General features: G+C 43.6%; 1 protein-coding gene across 8 annotated transcripts in view; it reads right to left on the bottom strand.

The window, feature by feature from the left end:
* The window catches only part of LOC105488993 (SAM and SH3 domain containing 1), a 350,928-nt gene that overhangs the window by 96,651 nt on the left and 230,873 nt on the right, over positions 1-23,404 (bottom strand). For 5 of the 8 annotated variants that reach the window (XM_024795158.2, XM_024795154.2, XM_011753540.3 and 2 more), the window contains 2 exons: positions 14,583-14,633; positions 14,405-14,454 (listed from right to left, as the gene is read on the bottom strand). The exons of the other annotated variants lie outside the window; for them this stretch is intronic. In XM_024795158.2, the coding sequence (XP_024650926.2) occupies positions 14,405-14,454; positions 14,583-14,633 (101 nt within the window). The remainder of the gene's footprint in view (positions 1-14,404; positions 14,455-14,582; positions 14,634-23,404) is intronic. 8 annotated transcript variants of the gene reach the window in all.

Genomic DNA, 23,404 nt, shown 5'->3' with positions numbered 1-23,404 from the left:
TGAGGAAGGATGCCAGCAACTCGTGCAGGCCCTCTGCACCTGCAAGGCTGAAGCCTTGCTTGGAGACGGTGACTGATGGCATGGGTGTCAGCCCGCCCTGGCAGGCTGGACTTTGTCCTTGCTCTCTTCACTTTGCAGGCATTGTTTTTGCTGAACTGCCCACCCTGCTGACTTCAGGCTGTACCACCTGACATAGAAGCAACAGCCTCACCTGGCCTGTGCAGCCAGCATGGGCTGTGATGCATGAGGTCAAAAGCTCATAATAAAGTCCTTATTCTATCTTAACATTCTACTTCTCAAATAGAACTCTGACTGATGCCAAAATACAGGGTCCTCAGCACCATGCCTATCCCCCAAGTGGGGTTCACCATCCCTCCTTCTGCAGTTCCCCTGCCCTGATAGTTTTCACATTGCATTATAAGCATCTTCCCATGTCTTCAGATTGTAAGAGGACAGCTATCTTACTCATCTTTTCTATCTTACTCATCTTTCCAGGGCTTACTACTGGATAAACGCTTATTAAATTAAACTTCCTGAGCTGCCTGGTCCATCACCAGTCTCTCTGAGCATACCAGTCTTTGATTGTACCTGTACCTGGGTAGATGAGAAGCGGTCTGGCCCTTGCAGATAAACAGAGCTGGATTCAAAATCCAGCTCTGCCTGACTCAAGGTCTGTGATCTTGCTAAGTCACTGACCTTTCTAAACTTTGGTTTCCTTAACTGTAGAATGCCATCTGCATTATAGACTTGGTAGGAGAATTAATAAGATATGCAGGGAGCACTCACTAAGCCGTAGGTGTGAGTCTCCCCATCTTCCTGCCAGTATAGGAATGATATTTATTTACTGATAGCCTCCAACCACCACCCTATCATTGGCCTAATATTCTGTTTCTTCTTATGCAAGAGAGAGAACAAACAGCAGTCACCTCCATATATTAAACAATTCCTGGCAGCAGCACCTGTCCCCAGCCATCCCAGCAAGAACACACACAGCCTGCCACCGGCAAAGGACACAAGACAGACGTGCAGACTCAAGCTGTGTCCGGGTCGGCTGGTGGCTCACTCACCAGACAGAGGGAAGGGCAACGGAGTTTCCAGTTGGGAACAGCTGAGGAGAAGGATTCTGGACCAGCTGCTCCTACCCCAAGCTCCTGCATTCTGGAATGCTGAGCCCCTCAAATATGCTGTGCAATGGTGCACGCGTGCACACACACGTGTGGACACGGTTAGGCCTGCACAAACACATACTTCAGCACATTGCTACCACAAAGGCTCTATGAAAATAGCTGTTGTTTCCCTGCTGCCCCCGTGTGAGGCATCACAAAAGAAACTAAAGGTCATGTGGGAAGGGCATATTTTAGGGAACCATGGTCACTGATGAGCTCTGTGTGTATGACACGGTCTACTGAGCCTGAGAAGAGACACCAGACTCACTGCCCTCACCAGGGGCAGCACCGCACATTACAGAGCGGGTGAGGGAGGGAATGGCAGAATGTGAGCACCTATCGCCTGCCAGGCTGTGTGCTGGGCATTTCACAGCACCACCCTTGAAAACAGCTGTTTTTGTGCCTGCTTTATTGAATAGAAACCTGAGGCATAAAGGATTCGAATAACTTGTTCCCAATTCCACAACTAGCAGAGCATAAACTCACGCTCAGATTCTGTCCAGCTCCAGAGCCTACACCAGCTACAACATAGTGGGACATGCAGAGTCCAAGCTACATTGATCGGTGCAGGGCATGCTTTAGACTGGAGCAGAAAACGAAAGACGGCCTGAGCTAGAAGGACCCTGGAGACCACCTGACTCACAATCCTCACCATGCCCACGAGGGAGCTGAAGCCCAGAGGATAAAGTGGCAGAGAGGACGAGTCACAGATGGACGAGCCTCCTGGCCAGTGACCTGGCCCTCATGCCCTCAGCCTCTACTGATTAAGGCAGAAGGGTACCTACTCTCATAATAACACCTGGCTCTTGGGCCAGTCCATTTGTTTTGTGAAACCTAAGTTTGCTGTTTTGCCTATGCTTCCCACCCTGGTGCGCCTGAAGAAAACAAATAATGGTGGCTCCAGTTGCCTTTGGTTATCTTGGTGATGCTCTAACAGCCCATGAGGACTGGGAGGACGCCAGGCACAGAGTGAGGGCACATCCACCTCCGTGGGGCAGAAGCACCCCGAGACCCACTCTGAAGGGCATGCCTCTGCGTGACGTCCTCACTCCCATATACAGACAAAAGCCCCAGGTGCAGGGCGCACACACACATTCCCCAGGGGAAAACATGGGTGTCCCCACCCTACACCATAGCCCCGCCACAAACAGGATGTGGAGACAGGATGCATTCATGTCAGCACCAGGGGACGTGGCTTGACCTGGATTTCCTAAACTCACAGACCTCATCGGCCCTTTTCACTGAATCTGGTCTACTTCCAAAGGAGGACTGATAATTCCACAGCATGATTTTCTAAATCACAATATTATGTATGAGTTTCTTGGTATTGCACCTTCAACTGAAGGTATTATGTAGTCTGTTCTTTCTTCCTTTCTTTCTTTTTTTCTTTTAAGAGACAGGGTCTTGCTGTGTTGCCCAGGTTAGTCTCGAACTCCTGAGCTCAAGCAATCTTCCTGCATCAGCCTCCCGAGTAGCTAGGACTATAGGTGCAGGTCACCATGCCCAGCAGTTGTTTCTATTTTAGAAAAGGAAAATCTAGGGAGACTTGAAGCAGACTATGAAACAGAATCCAGTAAGAAAATGGGGGCAACCGTCAGAAAAAGATTTGGCAATTTATGGAAGCTACTATTCTGTTAAATGTTTATTTACAGGTGTCTTTATAATGTTAATATTTACAAGCGGAAAGCACTTTTTATTCATGCTCAGTCTGGGGAGACACTGACACATGTTGGGTAACAAGTAAGCTCAAGGTAGCTTCTCTGAAATTCCAGTCCTGGGAACAATCCTTCTGTAGCCCTATTTCAAAGAACTAGGGGCATTCAATGAATTCAATGCAAGTACTAAATGAGCACTTGCTCTGTGCAAACCACTATCCTGGACACTGAAGAAAATCAGAAGACTGAGCTCTCAGCCTCAGGGCTCATGACTATGTTGGTTCTTCTGGGATTAGAGAAATATACAAGTGGCTCAAGCCACAGGAAAGGCATGAATGTGGGCCAGACAAGATAGATAACAGACAAGATTACCAGGCGCTTACTGCGCTTTTTATGGCTTAGTAAGTGAGGTAAGCACTACAATTATCATCTTCATTTTATAATTGTGGAAACTATAGATAGAAAGGTCAAGTGACTTGCCCAAGAGTTGCAGAGCTGGTAAGATAGACAACCTGGATTTGAACCCAGAGAGTCTGGTACCAGGCAGGGCATCTTAATTCCAAGGCTATAATGACACTCAGAATGGATTGAGATGTGTGTCTCTAGCTCTGGGAATTTAGGCAAGCTAATGAGTCTCAAATACAATATATACCTCAATGAGTTTATACAAAAAACAACAAAAAAGAGATAACATATCATGAGAGATTCGCACAGTACCCAATATATAGACATCACCTGAGAAACCATGTTATGATGATGTTGACAACAATGATGATATGATACGTGTTACGGTATGTTAAGAGACATCAGATCCATGGAAAATACTACTGGAGTCCAAGGAGAGGAGAGGATACAGACAGTGAAGAGACTGAGAAAGCACTCAAGGAGAAACAGCCTTTCAAATAGGACCTGAAGGAAGGAAATGCTTCCAAGGCATGAAATTCAGACAGCCAAGGGGGCATTTGGGTAATCATAATATCTAGTTGGGCTGGAGTAGGGGTTATATGAAGGTATGAGGTTATTGCTGGGGAGACCCAGCAATAAAGAAGGGTCAGGGATGTATGTAGGGGCACTGGTTACCAAGGTGAAAACCTAGACAGGTCCTAATTTATAGATGTCACTGGGGAGAGCTGGGCATCCCCTCAATGAGACGTGACCTGAGTGTATTTTAGGGAGATAAATCCAAAAGCAATTTCTGGAATGCTCTTTAGTTCATGAAAAGAGCACTAAGGGTCTCACTTGGAACAATACAGATTAAAAATACACAGAGGGTGCTATAGTCTAGGTATGGTCTTTCTGTCCCCACTGAAACTCATGATGAAATTTGATTTCCCGTGTGGTGATGTTGGGAGGTGGGGCCTAGCAGGAGGTGTTGGGTCACAGGAGCAGATCCCTCATGAATGGTTTACTGCCATGCTTGCGGTAGTGAGTTCTCACTCTCGAGGGCCTGGATTAATTCCCGTGGAAATGGATCGGTTCCTGAGAGAGTGGGCTGTTACGAAGTGAGGTTATTCTTCTTGTTTGGTCCTGGCTCTTCACAGCTGTCCACTTCCCCTTTGGCTTTTTTCACCATGTTATGACCCCACAGGAAGGCCCTCCCCGGAAGCCAGGGCCATGTTCTTGAACTTCCCAGGCTGCAGAACCCTGAGCTGAATAAACATTTTTTCTTTAGAAATTAGCCAGTCTTGGGCCGGGCACAGTGGCTCACACCTATAATCCCAGCACTTTGGGAGGCTGAGGCGGGTGGATCACCTGAGGTCGGGAGTTCCAGACCAGGCTGACCAACATCGAGAAACCCCCATCTCTGCTAAAAATACAAAATTAGCCGGGCTCGCCGGGCGCGGTGGCTCACGCCTGTAATCCCAGCGCTTTGGGAGGCCGAGGCGGGCGGATCACAAGGTCAGGAGATCGAGACCACGGTGAAACCCCGTCTCTACTAAAAATACAAAAAATTAGCCGGGCGCGGTTTTGGGCGCCTGTAGTCCCAGCTACTCGGGAGGCTGAGGCAGGAGAATGGCGTGAACCCGGGAGGCGGAGCTTGCAGTGAGCCGAGATCGCGCCACTGCACTCCAGCCTGCGCGACAGAGCGAGACTCCGTCTCAAAAAAAAAAAAAAAAAAAAAAAAAATTAGCTGGGCTTGGTGGCACACGCCTGTAATCCCAGCTACTCGGGAGGCTGATGCAGGAGAATCATTTAAACCTGGTGGGTGGAGGTTGCAGTGAGCCAAGATTGCACCATTGCACTCCAGCCTGGGCAACAAGAGCAAAACTCCATCTCAGAAAAAAAAAAAAAGAAAGAAAGAAAAGAAAGAAGGAAATTAGCCAGTCTCGGCCAGGCACGGTGGCTCACACCTGTAATCCTAGCACTTTAGGGGGCTGAGGAGGGTGGATCACTTGAGGTCAGGAATTCATAACAAGCCTGGCCAACATGGTGAAACCTTGTCTCTACTAAAAATACAAAAATTAGTTGGGCGTGGTGGCACATGCCTGTAGTTCCAGCTACTAGAGAGGCTGAGGCAGGAGAATCACTTGAACTCAGGAGGTGGAGGTTGCAGTGAGCCAAGACTGTGCCACCACACTCCAGCCTGGGTGACAGAGCAAGACTCTGTCTCAAAAAAAAGAAAAGAAAAGAAATGAAATTAACCAGTCTCAGGTATTCTATTATAGCAACACAAAATGGACTAAAACAGAGGGAAACAAAGGAAAAGTTATAGAAATTGAAAAACAGGATTTGGCAGTTGACAATCTGGGGTCAAGGAAAAAAAGCAGGACATCACAGTGAAAAACCCTGGGTGACGGGCAGAAAAGTTACTCAAGGATACAGAGAGGGAAGTATGGTCAAAGAGCAGGTGGTTAGAGAAGGGTCAAGAGGAAGTGGTGAATTATGTTATATGAATGGGCAGTTTGGGTGGCTGAGATGTTAGTGAGCAGGCATTTTTCAGCAAGAGGCTGTAATAGGCAAGCTACCAGATTGCAAAGGTCAGAGCTAGAGAGTTAAATCTACAATGGGTACCTAAAGAGCTCAAAGCCATGGGCACAGGTAAGAGCCTTGGGAGAGCTCACAGGCTGGGTAAAAAGCCTGGGGTGCACTCACAGTAAGGGGTGGGCAGAGCTGCACAGAGTGCACATAACGGAGGAAAAACTCGAAACTTGGTGGCAAAGTTGCTGCCACCAAGGGAGATGAGAAAAATGCGACCTGAGGAAAAGTCAGCAGGACCCAATGCAACAGGGACTGCACATGGGGAGAGGTCTCTGGCTAGGTTCCTATAAAGCCATTGACCTCTGCAATAACATTTCATCAGGGAATGAAGACTGGAGCCAGGCTTCATGGGAGAAGTTTAGCAATTAGGGAAAGAGAGAAACAGAAATAGAGTCTGGAAGAATGGCAAGAAGATTTTTCTAGAGTAAAGAAGACCTAAGCATGTTTGTGCACGCTCAGTCACTCAATTGATTTATTGAACATTATGGAATATCTTCTGTGTGCCAGGAGAGAAGCAAAAGATCTAGGGCTCGAGAAGTTCAGGGTGGAAGGTGACAAAACACACACACACACACACACACACACACACACACACACACACACACACACTCTCTCTCTCTCTCTCTCTCTCTCTCTCCACTGCAACAGGAGCAGGAGAGTCCAGGGGGTATAGAGGCCAAGCACACACACACACACACACTCTCTCTCTCTCTCTCTCTCTCTCTCTCTCCACTGCAACAGGAGCAGGAGAGTCCAGGGGGTATAGAGGCCAAGTAGCAGGCCACTTCACCTCAAGTCTATGGATTAGGGGAGAATTCTGGGAGAGGCCAACTCCAGAGCTGAGGTTTTAAGATTGAGCGGAGCTTGCCCAGGGAAAGGTCAGAGGGCGGGCGGTGGGGGATGCTGGTGAGAGAGCGGGAGACAGAGCATCCCACTGAAGGAGCAGCATTTCCAAGGCTCAGCATGCCATGGGAGAATAGGGCCTGTTGAGAAACTGCAGCAGCTTTTGCTCTGCCTAGGGAGCATGTAGCAAGGGCTAAGGTGGCCAGGTAGGTGGATGGCAGACCACAGAGGAGGAGGAGGATGAGGAGGATGAGGAGGAGGAGAGGAAGAGGAGGAGGACAAAGAGGAAGAAGAGGAGGAAGAAGAAGAGGAAGAAGAGAAGGAGTAGGAGGAGGAAGAGGAGGAGGAGATCAGATCAGAGATGCAAGCAATCCAGAGAGCAGCAGATGATCCAAAACAGGGAGTTGGAGGGACTGCAACAGGCACGTGTGTGCTGGGGCTTCTTCCCTGCAGTCAGAGGAAAGAGGGTGAAGACAAAGATCTTTGAGAGGGAAAAAAGGAAAGCTGACATAATCAAAAGAGTAATCAGCTTGCCAGATAAAACATACCTGAGAGTAAAGCATTGTCCAAGGAGAGTTAAGTGTCCGCATAGAACATTTATAAACTATATTCGATCCTCTTTATTTAACCACAGAACACTGCTCTATTAGCCTTCTCTCCTTTTAGTTACCTTCCTTTTCCATCATGCTATACATTTTTGGACTTTTTTACCATAAAATAGTTCAAGTGTAGCCACAGATAATGAAAAAAAGTGAAACTAAATCAGTGACTGTTCAACTCCAGTGAAAGACTTAGTAGAAAAGACGTTATAAATATTGGCTAAGGTGAAGTTTTGAGATTTATTTTGGACCTTCCTGCCTCTACAGATAAACAACCAGGACCCAGCTTATATCTGGATAAGGGTAGAATTTGCTCCTACTTTCAAGGGAACTCCGAAGTGTAGGCTTTAACTGCTGCTATTTATTTGATGCTAACGAACACGATTTGCCACTAGCCTCTGTATTTGCATAAGCAACGCATTCTAAGGACTTCGGAATTATAGCTCTTGGTTAGGGTTATGGGTTCTGAACTGGGACCAAATCTGTGTACTGCTCCTTAGTAACTGTGTGGTCCTGGGCAACTTACCTCTGTCCTTTAGTTTTGCATTTGTAAATGGGAATCATTCCATTTGTCATCTCAAAGGGTTTTTGTATTAAATGCATCAATGTTAAGTGCTTAGCTCAGTTCCTGGCACATAATAAGAACTCAATAAACATCACCTACTATTATCTGCTTATGCCTTTTCAATTTTTAGTCTATATAAACTACCCCATGAAGATTTCCTCCATAAACATATTACGAAATAGCCAGGTGGCCCTCCCTACAGTTGGCTTCCTTGGATGTAATGACAATAAAAAATCTTGACACACAGCTTATTTGTCAGACATCTAGGCAATTTTCAGATTCCTTTGTTTACATGCATACAAATAAAAGTTTAACTTTTCGTAGAAAATACTGCTAGTCTCCTATACAATGTCTATTCACCCTCTTTCCTTAAGAAAAGAACGCTGAGCAGGGCACAGTGGCTCACGCCTGTAATCCCAGCACTTTGGGAGGCCGAGGCAGGCGGATCACGAGGTCGGGAGATCGAGATCATCCTGGCTAACACGGTGAAACTCCGTCTCTACTAAAAACACAAAAAAATTAGCCAGGCGTGGTGGTGGGCACCTGCAGTCCCAGCTACTCGGGAGGCTCAGGCAGGAGAATGGCGTGAACCTGGGAGGCAGAGCTTGCAATGAGCCAAGATGCACCATTGCACTCCAGCCTGGGCAACAGAGCGAGACAAAAAAAAAAAAAAAGAAAAGAAAAGAACCCTGGCTGGGCATGGAGGCTCACGCCTGTAATCCCAACACTTTGGGAGGCTGAGGCGGGCAGATCATGAGGTCAGGAGATCAAGACCATCCTGGCTAACACAGTGAAACCCGTCTCTACTAAAAATACAAAAAATTAGCCGGGCATGGTGGCAGGCGCCTGTAGTCCCAGCTACTAGGGAGGCTGAGGCAGGAGAATGGCGTGGACTTGGAAGGCGGAGCTTGCAGTGAGCCGAGATCGCGCCACTGCACTCCAGCCTGGGCTACAGAGCAAGACTCCGTCTCAAAAAAAAAAAACAAAAAAAGAACCCTATGTTGTTTAGGACAGCAATGTGCTCCATTAAAAATGCTCACTTCTCTAAACTCCCTTATAGCTATGGTGGTCAAGTGACCCAATTCTGGGTCCCCCTTCTTTGCTTTATTTTTATCTGTACCACGACTTTAAATATGTAATTTTTGTTCTAGTATATCCCCCTGCCTTCAAACGTAAGCTGCATATAAGCTTGTGACAGCTCTGTCCATCACTATATCCTGGGCCCCCTGAAGGCTGCCTTCAACAACAGGTTGGTCAGCAAACAGCTGCTGCATGAGCAAATGAGTGGCACACACTGGAATGTGGTGGACAGGGTTTCTAGGAAAGCTCTGCAAAGCACATGGTTTAACCTCGGGACCTACTGCCTTCTTCCCTGCCTTCGCCCTGCTTTTTCTTCCCACCTAGAAGATGCAGCAGCCACTTTAAGGCAATGACAGCAAAGAAAAAGAAAGAAGAAAAAAAGAAAGCGATCCAGCCATCTGGGTTTCTGAAGGCCGACTTGAGTCATGGAGCCAGCCCTGGACCCATTCATGGAACGCAGATGTGTCTAAGGAATCACTATTTGTCAGGTTTTCTGCGACTCGTAGCTAAACTTATTTGTCATAGTTATAAAGCTATTTCCCAGCACCCTCAAGAAAAGCCTTACTCTCTAAATATTCTTGAAAGTCTCTGGTAATAGAAAATTAGTTAATTTTACCTGTTCAGCCAGTTGACACAAATCCAAGATTGAGTAATAAAGCACGTATGTCAGAGGCATTTGAACCAGAGCACTTCCACCTTGAACTGGGGCTGGGTAAAATAAGGCTGAGACCTGTTGGGCTGCATTTCCAGAAGGCGAGGCATTCTTATGACAGAATGAGATAGGACGTTGGCAGGACTGGTATCACAAGATACAGGTCAAAGATCCTGCCGATAAAACAGGATGCAGTAAAGAAGATGGCCAAAACCCAACAAATCCAAGATGGCGATGAAAAAGTGACCTCTGGTCACCCTCACTGGTCATTATATGTGAATTATAATGCATTAGCGTGCCAAAAGACACTCCTACCAGGACCATGACAGTTTACAGGTGCCATGGCAACATCTGGAAGTTACCCTATATGGTCTGAAAAGGGAGGGACCCTCAGTTCTGGGAACTGCCTGCCCCTTCCCCAGAAAACTCATAAATAATTCACCCCTTGTTTAACATATAATCAAAAATCAACTGTACGTCTACTCAGTCGAGCAGCCCATGCCACTGCTCTGCCTCTGGAGTAGCCATTCTCTGGTTTCTTTACTTCTCTAACAAACTTGCTTTCACTTTACTCTACGGACTTGCCCTGAATCCTTTCTTGCACAAGGTCCAAGAATCCTCTCTTGGGGTCTAGATTAGGACCCCTTTCCAGTAACAGATAGTCTCATCAATAAACAATGTAGATAGATACAAACAGAAGAGGCTCAAATGAAAGCTCTCTTGGCCTTCATTATGAAGTAAGAAAACAAGGATGAATGGGGACCCCACCAAACTCATGACAAGGTAGGGAGGGTCTGTTCTTTCTTTCCCCCACCTACTTACCTATCACCTACCTACCAACCTACCTCTTGTATACGCAGGTCAAGCACATCTAGAGGCCAGCAGCCCCACTTGGCAGGGGCATCTATAATAGATGCTGAGATGCCAGGTATGTCGAAAATCTCACTGCTTGTCTCTCTCCCTCCCCACCTTCTGGGTCAGAACTAATTTCCTGTAACTTGAGACTTTAAACCCTGTTAAATGCTAAATACTGCCGAGAAAAGTGATGTTATTTTTCAGAAACAGACATTTGAAGCATAATTAAGGCCAGATATCTCCCTTGGAATAGGTTTTAGCTGGGCGAGGAGGAGGGAGGCGTGCGCACTAGGGGTGCCTGAGACAAGTTGGGAGACTGGATCTGCGAGGCAGGAGTCACAGGAGCAGTGCTCAGCTTCCACACTGCCTCCTTCTCTGCATTTCTGCTTCTAAGGGTGGGCCCCTGCAAGTCTTGCCCACATGTGTTTTCTAAGTTCTCTTGTTTTTGTAATAAAAAGCAGAGAAAACTTCTGCCCATAGAATACCACTCTGACGCAGAATGATATTTTGGTTGGCAGAGACTTTTGCAGACACCAACCAGACACAGCCAACTGGTTCGCCGGGTCACCCTTTGAGGCTCCCATACTCAACGGCAAGGCTCCCAGCAAGCATTTTGATGTAAGGGAATAGTGAGATTGTCTATTTGCATCTTCAAATACAATTAATAAATTATTCAATAGAGACAAGGCATCGAACCTACTCAAAATATAATCTGACCTAAGATTTTCAGAGTGATAGATCTTTAAAGGCAAATGAAATTTAAACACAAAATCTCTTGGGAGATTTTATACAAAATAATCATCAATACAAAAATAAGTATCACCCTTTTGCAACCATCACAGCAACACTGATTCATGCAAGAATCATGGAAAGAATCTAAAACCATTAGGTAAAAGTTTGATGATGATAGTTTCACGGTCTCAGATTATCACCTCACAATATATACATATATATTTACTACAAAGCAGAAATCGTAACTTCTCAAAGAAAACCTGGCAGATACCGCCTTAACTGAATGACCGAAATTAATATCACTAATAATGAAACAAACGGACATCACGGGCCCCCTGATGTAATGCACTGTGGAGCAAAAAAAATCAAAAAACAAAACCAAATAAATGCTAAACAAACACTTCACCAAACAACTAGCTTACACTCTGAAAAATGTCATTATTGTCAAAGAAAAGAAGGCTAAGAAACCCTTTCAGATTAAATGTGACAAAAGACATGACACCAACATGCCGTGAGTGATTTTTTTTTTTTCTCTAAAAAGTGCTGGATTGGAAAAACAGTGCTATAAGAGACATTATTGCGACAATTAGAAAAACAAATAGGGCCAGGCACAGTGGCTCATCCCTGTAATCCCAGCACTCTGAGAGGCCAGGCGGGCAGGCCATTTGAGGTCAGGAGTTCGAGACCAGTCTGACCAACATGGTGAAACACCTTCTCTACTAAAATACAAAAAAAAATTAGCCAGGTGTGGTGGCGGCTGCTTATAATCTCAGCTACTCAAAGAGGCTGAAGCAGAATAGCTTGAACCCAAGAGGTGGAGGTTGCAGTGAGCCGAGATGACGCCAGTGCACTCCAGCCTGGGCGACAAAGCGATACTCCCTCTCAAAAAACAAAAAAACAAACAAAAAAAAAGAAAATAAAATAAAAAGAAAAACTTGAATAGAAACTGCATATTAGAAAAAGTTATTAAGTTTCCTGTATTTGGTCATTATACTATATTATTCTGTAACAGAATGTTGTCCTTAGGAAATATTTGCTTAAGCATTTAGGGGTGACAGTCGTGATGTCTACCATTTATTCTCAAACAGGCCAGCAGTAATAATAATTAGTGGTGGTGGTGGTGGTGTGTGTGTGTGCGCATGAGAGAGAGACAGAGAGAAAGCTCAGGAGTGTGCAAATGTCAACAACTGGTGGCCTACGTGAAGATTACACGAACATTCACTGCACAATTCTCAATCCTTGAAACTTTACTGTAAGTCTAAATTTATTTTATTACTTTTTTCTTTTGAGATGGGGTCTTGTTCTGTCACCCAAGCATGATCACAGCTCACTGCAACCTTAACTTCCTGGGCTCAGGGGACCCACCTGCCTCAGCCTCCCGAGTAGCTGGGACTACAGGTGGGCACCACCACACCTGGCTAATTTTGGGGGGCTGGGGGCAGGGGCGTGGTGTGGATCTGAGACGGTCTTACTATGTTGCCCAGGCTGATCTCAAACTCCTGGCCTCAAGTGATCCTCCCACTTCAGCCTCCCAAAGTGCTGGAATTACAGGCCTGAGCCACTGCACCCAGCCATAAAAATTTTTAAAAGACAGTGTTTTTAAGTTAAAAGCAAAGGGTAGCATAGTTTTCAAAAGCCATTAACAGAGAAATAAAGGACAAAATGTTTTTAAACTTTCAAATTGTTTAGAAGCACATTAAGTTTGAACCACTTAAAATTACAGAGGCAAGATGACAATATTACAAAAGAGGACAGTGGGTGTGTGTTTGAATTTTTTCGTTAACCTCAGAGGAGGCCATCAGTCTCTCTCGGCCCCAAGAGCCATGCCACATTTTACTAAGTAAAGGATATAAACACGGAAAGAATGACTCTCCACAACTGAGGGGAAGAAGTACTACCCAGCCTAACTAAGGTTAGTACAAATTTGGTGAGTCACTTCCTCTTAGGAGGAAGAGCAAACATTTCTTGTTTCCTGAAGGATTCAGAGATTCTGAGGGAACACCTGAGCTCTCAGCCTGAATCATGCTACATAAGTAATAAACTAGGGCAGGAAAAGCTACGGCCCATTCACTCGATGCTTCTACCCCTACCACAGTACCTCCAAGTTCAAAGTCAATGTCAACTTGAGCCTTTTTTGTCTATTTCAGCCTCCACATTGCCAGGTTCCTGGGAAGAGGCAAGGTAAGCAAAACAAAAAAAAGTTGATGGATGTGCACAGTTATCCTCGCACCGTGAGTGGGCAGTGGCCTTGGTTTGCTGTGGGACATTACCCGCAATGTTCCTCAGTCCAGAACCAAACCCACAAAGCCTCTTAAGTTTAGAATTATAGCTTTCTGGCAAAGCAGCCCTCCTCCCTGAACCGCCTGTGCCAGCAGCACACACACGTGGATGGATTAGGCAAAGCTGTGCTCTAAAGCACACACACGCTCTCCCCAACGTGTGCTTTGCATTCCAGAAATACTTGATGCCTAAACCACTTCTATGCCTCCCTTGGCATGAACGTACAAGTGGCTCCATGCCAAAGGAAGCGTCTGTTTAGAGATGCGGACTTTCTTTAAATTTAACACGGAAGATCACAAATAGAACATTCTAGCATAATGATGATGCAATAAAGTAGAAAAAGAAAAGGTTTTAGAAAAAAGATTCTCTTTGTTTTTTGTCTTATTTATGTTGCCTAAAAGAAATACTGAAAACATAACATGAAACATAAAATTAGCTTCTGTGAAAGTAGAAATTACAGGGCCCAAGTTGGGTCAAGGAAGCAAAAACATTTCCTTTAACAGGAAAGGCTAGGGATCATTTGCCATTTTTTTACACACACGTTCATTGCTGTTTTAAGGTCACCTACCAAAATGAGGTGCAGAAGATGGGTTTTTAATCATTGGTTTATTCTGGAACATAGTACATTTTATTTTTGTATCTTGCTTCTTGATAACTTTTATCCTATATTAAAAATTAATGTAAAAGATGAAAATCCATCTTGGTTAATGCACCTATCCTTTCCCTTTCTCTTTTATTTCTGGAGATTTATTTAGGGTGTATTCACAATAGGCAGTGTAAAATCAGTAACGCTTCACAAAATCCTTAGACATCACCAACTGCATTACAAAACACATTCTTAGCCACCTAGATACATACACATGCATGCAACATGTTAAGGAAAATGACATCCAAGTCCATAGTACATACGCACACGATCGCCTGTTTGATTTCCGTCAGCATGGACCTAAAAGACACCTTCTTGGAAAGTGATCCTGGGCAGAGGGAGAAAGACTTACTTTCTTTCCACTTCTGGTGTTGACACGGCGCTACAGAAGCCAAGCGACTCCTACGAGAGAAGATTTGTATAGTCAGTGTGGTCAGAGCAGCAGGCTTCATCTGATTTGTACAGAGTGTCACTTAAAAAAAAAAAAAAAGGCAGAAGCAAAACTAGATGATTAAAGTCATTGTGCTTACTTCGATCTGGGACCGCAGCTGAAGTGACGTGGGGCTAGCGTCGGGTTTCTCCTAAAACAGAACAGATGCCGGTTTAACGGGACTTCCAAACATGTCACACACGAGAAAGACAAATAGACATGTAAGAAGAGAGGGGAGGATTCGGGAAAGGTTAGGGTATAGAGTGGGAGGAGATGGCAGAGATAAGAAGATTTTCTGGGAAAACTAAATACTTTTAAAATGAGAGCTCTGGCCCCCTAAGATTGAACTATTTTCCAAACTTTGCTGCCAGACTCTGCTGACAATTTTATTGCAGAAGAAAAAAAAAGCACAATTTCAGTCAAGGGGACTGATAGTTCATGGTGAAATAATTCTGTGGATATACTTAGTCGGTCACTAGGACACTGAATTTACTGCCACCCATTTGAGTTTAGCTGTTTTCTAAAGACACTAGAGTTCCAATCCAATTTTTTTTTTTTTTTTTTTTTTTTTTTTTTGAGACAGAGTCTAGCTCCGTCACCAGGCTGGATGCTGGAGTGCAGTAGCGCGACCTCAGCTCACTGCAACCTCCGCCTTCTGGGTTCGAACGATTCTCCTGCCTTAGCTTCCCGGGGAAGCTGGGATTACAGGCAGGCGCCACCATGCTCAGCTCATTTTTGTATTTTTAGTAGAGACGAGATTTCACCATGTTAGCCAGGATGGTCTCTTGACCTTGTGATCTGCCCGCCTCGGCTTCCCAAAGTGCTGGGATTACAGGCATGAGCCACCGCACCCAGCCCCAATCCAATTTTAAAGTTCTAAACGTATTCAGAGTACTTAGTAGCTTAGGAGAAGTTGTTAATGTCTTTAGGAAGTTGGGAAGCTAACTGAATGTTATCTTGCAGCCTTAAAAATCACTATACTTCCCTAACACAAATGAACTGACCTATCTGGAAATTTAAAAACAAACACTCTTGGTATTGATTTGATAAATGAAATATAAATACTTGATATTGAGATGCACTGAGGCTGGCACAGTGACTCACACCTGTAATCCCAACACTTTGGGAGGCTGAGGTAGGTGGATCACGAGGTCAGGAGATCGAGACCATTCTGGTCAACATGGTGAAACCCCGTCTCTACTAAAAATACAAAAAAAAAAAAAAAAAAAATCAGCCAGGTATGGTGGCATGTGCCTGTAGTCCCAGCTACTCGGGAGGCTGAGACAGAAGAATGGCATGAACCCAGGAGGCAGAGCTTGCAGTGAGCACAGATCGCTCCACTGCACTCCAGCCTGGGTAACAGAAAGAGACTCCGTCTCAAAAAAAAAAAAAAAAAAAAAAAGAATATCATTAAATCGTGAGAGGCAGAAGAATCAAAGAATATTATAGATAAAACCATATACTATAATGCCCTCATTTCATAGTTCAAGGAGGCTGCATCTCCTTTGAAAGTAAGATAATGAAGAGAGATAAACAAATTACCTGCGATAAAACTAATTATACAAATTATGCATTTTCACATGCATCTAATTGTTCAATTGTCCTTTTCACCATTAACACAATTATAAAACTACACCAATACTGAAAAACTTTTGTTGAAGTATAAAAGTAGCAATAAAGTATGAAAATAAGTATAACTCAGAGCAAAGTTATACTTTTAAATAAGGAACAGGAATCCAGTATGAATATAGAGTATCAAAATGAATGCGCTTTCATGCAGGATTGTGGAGGAGTGTTCCGGGAATCTGTTGCTCAACAACGTGCATGTGGCTGACAATACTGCACCGCACACTTGGGGAAACTGTTGGGAGTGTGAATTTTACGTTATGTGGGTTCTTTTGTTTGTTTGTTTTGTTTTGCTTTTTTGCCACAATGAAAAAAAGAAGAAAGAATGTGCTGGGATGAGTACATCTGAGAATGGGATGATTGTTGACAAGCAGCCAGAAAGAGAAATGGGATTTAATGGACAAGAATTTAATGAACTGGCAACTCACTCATCCCCTAATCTCAGGCCCTTGTTTGTTATAAAAAGATATCACAGTGGAGTAAAAGCTCCACAGAACTCTCATTAACATCCTCCTGGTTTTTACTGCCACTGTTGTTCATAACAGACATATTTCTGTACCAAATTTGATACACCATTCTACCAAAAAGTATATGGACAATATTCCAAGTGTGAATGGTAGGATGTCAGGCTCAGACACCGTTAACAAAGGGGATACATACTTTTGTACATTTCTGGTGCTTACACACCAACCACAATTTCCCAGGACCTAACCTTTCAGTCTCACATAGAGAAATTTACAAATTTAAACAGCAGGAGGTAAGCAAAAGTATCATCAGTGATTTTTTAATCCCAAATCTTCCTTTCTATTCAGGAGTTGGTACAAAGAACTCAGAGTGATGATGAAACAAAACTGTTAGTTCCTCTGAAATTTTCTCTGAAATTGCCCCTTTAACACCCAATTGCAGCCAATGACCTTCTAAAACCACCAGCAAAAGTGACTGGTTCAGTTCACCTCCACTCCTCCATTTTTACCTTTTCTTCAAGCTGTTCATTTCTACCTCACTAGTAATAGTCATGCTAGGAAATGATCTTCTTTTGTTATAACCATTTATCTGCATTTTTAAAATAGATTTTATTTGCTAAGTGCATCATTTGCCATGTCATATCACAAATGTAACGTATATGGTGTGTATGTATGTTGTGGTATGTATGTTACAAATGTAACATATATGGCAAAACGTACCTGTCCCTGAATATACAAAGTAGTTGCTTATTAACAACCGTATTAAATGTTTGATGATAAGGAAGCAAAATTTTAATCATTTCATCTTAGCATGTTCATTTGTTACTTAAAATAGGCATTTGATTCTTTTAGCTATTTAAACAATTTTTTTTTTAAAGAAACAGGGTCTTGCTATGTTGCCCACGCTGGAGTGTAGTGGCTATTCACGGGCATGATCATCACGCACTGCCACCTTATGCCCAGAGCTCAAGCCATTCCTCAGCCTCCCAGGTGGCTAGAACTATAGTTCATGACCATGCCTAGCTTGTTTAGCTACTTTTCAGAAAATTGATTGGGGCTATAGTTTGACATATAATGTTAAAATCATGGAGACAGGTAATGTTTTCATGCAGAACATTTGTTTTATCAAGGGCAGCTTACTGATGTTGAACAGGAGATCTTGTATAGTGATATTTCTAGTGACTTATTTTTTTCAAGACCAAGCAAGAGAATAATTTTTTCAGGATGTCTTATTAATTTTATCCCCCAAGGATAAGAGATTACAGTCATCATTTAGACGCATGTCTTACAGCAAACACATTTTAAAGTAAAAATATTGCACAACTGAGGAGAAGCTTGTAAAGTTATCCACTAAGTTAAGGACCTATGAATGCTTGGAGAGAGAAAAATGGAATAAACTATTGGCAAAATTCCATTATCATAACACTGATGAGTGTCACATGATGTCAATGACAAAAGTGCCGAAGAGTAATTACTATAATGTGCCATGTGCCATGCACCTGACTGCTCAGCCACGACCCCTTTATTCAGAGAACAGCTGATGGTTTACAATACAGCTCCTGATCTGGATGTCTTAATGTAGACAGAAATAGTAAACATTGTGAACCTCATCAAAACAGTCATTGAGTATATGTGTAAATATGTGTAACTGCTGGGCGTGTTGTAAAAAGAAAGGATCACTGAGAAATAAGACCCTTCTCTCCTCCCCCAACATACGCCAACTGTTTCAGTTACTACTGCCATGTAACAAATCATCCCAAATGTAATGGCATAAACCAACAAGCATCTTATGATCTTCACAGGTTCTGTGACTATGAATTCAGAAAGACAACAGCAGAAAAGGCTTGCTCTGCTCCACAGTGTTTGGAGCCTCTGCTGGGAACATGCAAAAGCTGGGGACGACTTGATGGGTGGGCCGTAATCACTGGAAAGCTTGCTCACTCCCGTGTCTGGAAGCCAATACTAGGGCTGCATGGGTTGCTGAGGCTTCCTCACAGCAGGATGCTGGGTTGTAAGAGTAAGCATATGGAGAAAGGCAGGCAGCAGCTGTATTGCCCCTTTGGTATTTTGGGGTTATTTTTATTTTTTTATTTTTTGAGACAGCATCTCATTCTGTTGCCCAGGCTGGAATTCAGTGGCGAGGTCATGGCTCATTGCAGCCTTGACCTTCCAGGCTCAAAGGATCCTCCCACCTCAGCCTCCCAGGTAGCTGGGACTACAGGCATATGCCACCATGCCCGGCTAATTTTTTTGTACTTTGTGTAGAGATGGGGTTTCACCATGTTGCGCAGGCTGGTCTCGAACTCCTGGGCTCAAGCAATCTGCCCACCTTGGCCTCCCAAAGTGCTGAGATTTGTATTGCCTCCTATAACAGCCTCCTATGGTAAGATATCTGCCAGAGTCACAAGCCCTCCCAGGTGTTAGAGGGTTCACGGCCCCCTCTCTCAGCTGGGGGAGTGCCAAAGCCACACCATGAGAGCAACATGGATGGCAGACATCGCTGTGGCCAGCTTTGGGAATTACAGTCCACCATGCTGACTGTCAAGGAAATGGGCCTGCTCATGAGTTTTCAAAATGAGGAATGGGGTGCAACCATTTACTCATGACAATATCCGGAAGGATTATCTTGTGGCTTTCACAACATTTACTCAAGTATAGCTTGGCAACAGTCAGCCTGAATTATCACTTCAGGTCAAAATATTGCACTGTATTAGGCTGCAATGATCATGTCTCTCATTTCAAACCTGTAATTATAGAAAATTTTAAATACACAAAAGTAAAGAGAAGAGGACAGTAAACTCCCCAATTCCTACTACCCAGCTCCAACAATCAGCAGTTCAGAGTTGACTTTGTTTCCTCTATACCTTCACTCTTACTTCATGTTCATCTCATTTTACTTTGAAGAAAATCTCAGACATCGAATCATGAAATATCACCATTTTTAAGTTAAGAATTAGCTATCAGAGTTCCTTAACTGTTGCTCAATCTTGAGCACGTGGCTCTATCACCAAGAATTTCACTCTTTCCTAGCACTGGAGGACTTTCTTTGATCATAAGGAAAAATCATATTTATGAAATTTAGATACTCCATCTAAATGTTGCAAAGGGACATGAAGAAATGCATTCTGAAGTTGAATGTAACTTTAGAGTTTATTAGAAAAGTATTCACTATTGTTTCCTAAGTGTAAAGATAATATCCTTTATTTTATTTTATTTTATTTTTTTGAGTCAGAGTCTGGCTCTGTCTCCCAGGCTGGAGTGCAATCTTCGGCTCACTGCAACTTCCGCCTCCCAGGTTCAAGCGATTCTCCTGCCTCAGTCTCCTGAGTAGCAGGGAATACAGGTACCCACCACCACGCCCAGCTAATTTTTGTATTTTTAGTAGAGATGGGGCTTCACCATATTGGTCAGGCTGGTCTCTTGGTCAGCCTGGTCTCAAACTCCCGACCTCGTGATCCACCCCAGCTTGGCCTCCCAAAGTGTTAGGATTACAGGCATAAGCCACCATGCCCGGCAATGCTTTTAATATTTTTTTCTTATTTCCTCTCCCCTCCAATAGCAACAAGGTCTCATTATGTTGCCCAGGCTGGTCTCAAACTCCTGGTCTCAAGCAATCCTTCCACCTCAGCCTCTGAAAGTGCTGGGATTACAGGCATGAGCCACTGCACCTGGCTACATCCTTTAAAATTTCTGAATATGATATGTTCATAAACTTTGCTTGGAAAAAGCATATTCTAAGCAGAATTTAATGAGAAATTACTCCACGATATGGTCCATGTTCAATTAAAGGACTCAGAATGACCTGGGAGAGTCACACAACACTGATGGTTGAACTTGAACCTTAAGTTAGGGCATTATAACTTAGTTTGAAATGTTTTAAATACGTTTAAAAAAGAAGTGAATTGTGAATTTTTTCTGTGGCTGGTGAGGTGAGAAGATTTTGAAATTCGACCTATAGATTTAATTGCTCATCATTAAGTCACATATGGATACCTTAGTTAAAATGACAAATCTCATTAACATTACAAACTCTTAAAGAAACCCTCCCAAGTTGTGTGTGACAGTGAAAACTAAACACAAATATAAATATATCCCAATATGAATGCATGCATGTTTGTACATATATATATGTGTACACATGGAGGAAAAAAACGCTGAGAGTATATCTCACTGAATTTTTTTACCAGCATGTAGTCTTGCATTACTTTTTTCTAAAGATGAAAGATTACATCTTTAGAAAAGATGGGAGGCTGAAGCAGGCAGATCACAAGGTCGGGAGATTGAGACCATCGTGGCTAACACGGTAAAACCCCGTCTCTACTAAAAACACAAAAAATTAGCCCAGCCTGGTGGTGGGCACCTGTAGTCCCAACTACTCAGGAGGCTGAGGCAGGAGAATGGCGTGAACTTGGGAGGCAGAGCTTGCAGTGAGACAAGATTGTGCCACTGCACGACAGCCTGGGCAACAGTGTGAGACTCTGTATCAAAAAAGAAAAAAAACTCCAGTTCCCCTATGTTTTTAAATTATCTACATGTATATGTCTATAAATGCAGGAGAAAACATCTAAAAGAATTCTACACGCCAATGGTTACTTCTCAATTCATAACCTTTTTCAATTACTTTAATATATTTTTAAAACACAATAAAAGATAAATATAACAAATCCCTTTGTAATAAAAATATACATATACAAATTATTCACATATTTTTAAAAACATAATAAAAGTCCCCAAAGTTAACTTTGATAACAATTTAAGTTGTAGCCCAACAATTAAGCTAAAAAGCTACCTAAGAAATGTTAAAACAGGCTGGGCATGGTGGCTCACGCCTGTAATCCCAGCACTTTGGGAAGCCAAGGCGGGCAGATCACAAGATCAGTAGTTCGAGATCAGCCTGGCCAACATAGTGAAACCCTGTCTTAATACAAAAATAAGCCAGGTGTGATGGCACGCACCTGTAGTCCCAGCTACTCAGGAGGCTGAGGCACGAGAATGGCTTGAACTAGGAGGCAGGAGTTGCAGTGAGCAGAAATCGCACCACTGCGCTCCAGCCTGGGTGACAGAGAGAGACTCCATCTCAAAAAAAAAAAAAAAAAAAAAAAAAGAAAGAAAGAAACAAAGAGGCATTAATACTTTATTTATCAAGTTAGGTCATGGCTGGTATTAAAATATTTTCTTGATGTGTTAAAATTTGTATATTTTATTATTAATAGAGAAGGACCATGCTGAAATGATTTCATATCTATAGTTTGACTAAAAGAGGCTTCACTATAATATGGTATAGTTAAAAAGAAAAATGAATCAGGTGATCAAAAATCTTACTGGGCCGGGCGCGGTGGCTCAAGCCTGTAATCCCAGCACTTTGGGAGGCCGAGACGGGCGGATCACGAGGTCAGGAGATCGAGACCATCCTGGCTAACACGGTGAAACCCCGTCTCTACTAAAAAATACAAGAAAAACTAGCCAGGCGAGGTGGCGGGCGCCTGTAGTCCCAGCTACTCAGGAGGCTGAGGCAGGAGAATGGCGTGAACCCGGGAGGCGGAGCTTGCAGTGAGCTGAGATCTGGCCACTGCACTCCAGCCTGGACGACAGAGCAAGACTCCGTCTCAAAAAAAAAAAAAAAAAAAAAAAATCTTACTGGGGAGAAAAACTTCAAATGCATTTATTGTCAGATTGGATAATTTGTAGAAACAATAGTTCCGCAAATGTTTATTGTATCTAACACAGAAGCTAAATAAATAAATCCAACAACAAAAGCAAAACCCAAGTATTGCAAGATGAAATCAGTAGTTTGCCAAAACCAAAGCCAAAACAAATGTGCACCTGTGTGTGCTTTTACCTGCTTGTGTATGTATATACACACACATCTACAGTCACACTAAAAGGGACTAGGTGAAATACAAAACTAAGTCTCTGTCCCTAAACGATGACATTCTGGCTTTAGGACCTACATCTCATTGTGCAAAATACCAGATTCAAAAACCCACCCAGGGCAGAATTAGATCCTGGAAAACAAATATCATGCCCTTATCCCCACTCCCATTTGTCTCCACCTCTTGTGGAAATCCACGTTACTCCTCCCTTAATGCTGCCAAGGTTCCAAGCCAAATGAACTTTGCAGCTGGAAAAGCAGGAGGGACAAATCCCCCTTCTGTTCCAAAAATGGAGAGGAAGAATACCAGGCGCCCACCAGCTCAGCTCGGTGCCAAGTTCTCCTCCTCCACACTAGGTACAGGAAGGAAGAGGTGGAAAAAGCCAGAGGTGATCGGATGCTTAGCCACATGCAGCTAAAAGTAAAATGCCACATGCTACTTCTGATGCATGCAATTAATGGAGGGATCCAAGCTCTGAACTGCTGGGGAAAGTTGCTGCCGGTCATAGATTTACATGGTTTCTAATGCTTTACAAGATGGCTGTAGAGTTGTGCTATCTCCCAGTTGGCAAACTATACTATATGTGTTTTTCACAGGAGAGATCCTTACCAAGTAACAGATAAAGTAGATGAACAGAAACTTCCAGGTAAACTCTACTTAGAAATGTATACATTTGGCCAGGCGTGGTGGCTCACACCTGTAATCCCAGCATTTTGGGAGGCCAAGGCGGGCAAATCACCTGAGGTTGGAAGTTTGAGACTAGCCTAACCAACATGGAGAAACTCCATCTCTACTAAAAATACAAAATTAGCCCAGCGTGCCTGTAATCCCAGCTGTTTGGGAGGCTGAGGCATGAGAATCGCTTGACCCTGGGAGGCAGATGTTGCAGTGAGCCAAGATTGCGCCATTGCACTCCACCTGGGCAACAACAGCAAAACTCAGTTTCAAAAAAAAAAAAT

This window comes from Macaca nemestrina, chromosome 5 (assembly GCF_043159975.1).
Source record: "Macaca nemestrina isolate mMacNem1 chromosome 5, mMacNem.hap1, whole genome shotgun sequence".
Lineage (NCBI taxonomy): Eukaryota > Metazoa > Chordata > Mammalia > Primates > Cercopithecidae > Macaca > Macaca nemestrina.
This window is presented reverse-complemented; position numbering and strand designations above follow the sequence as displayed.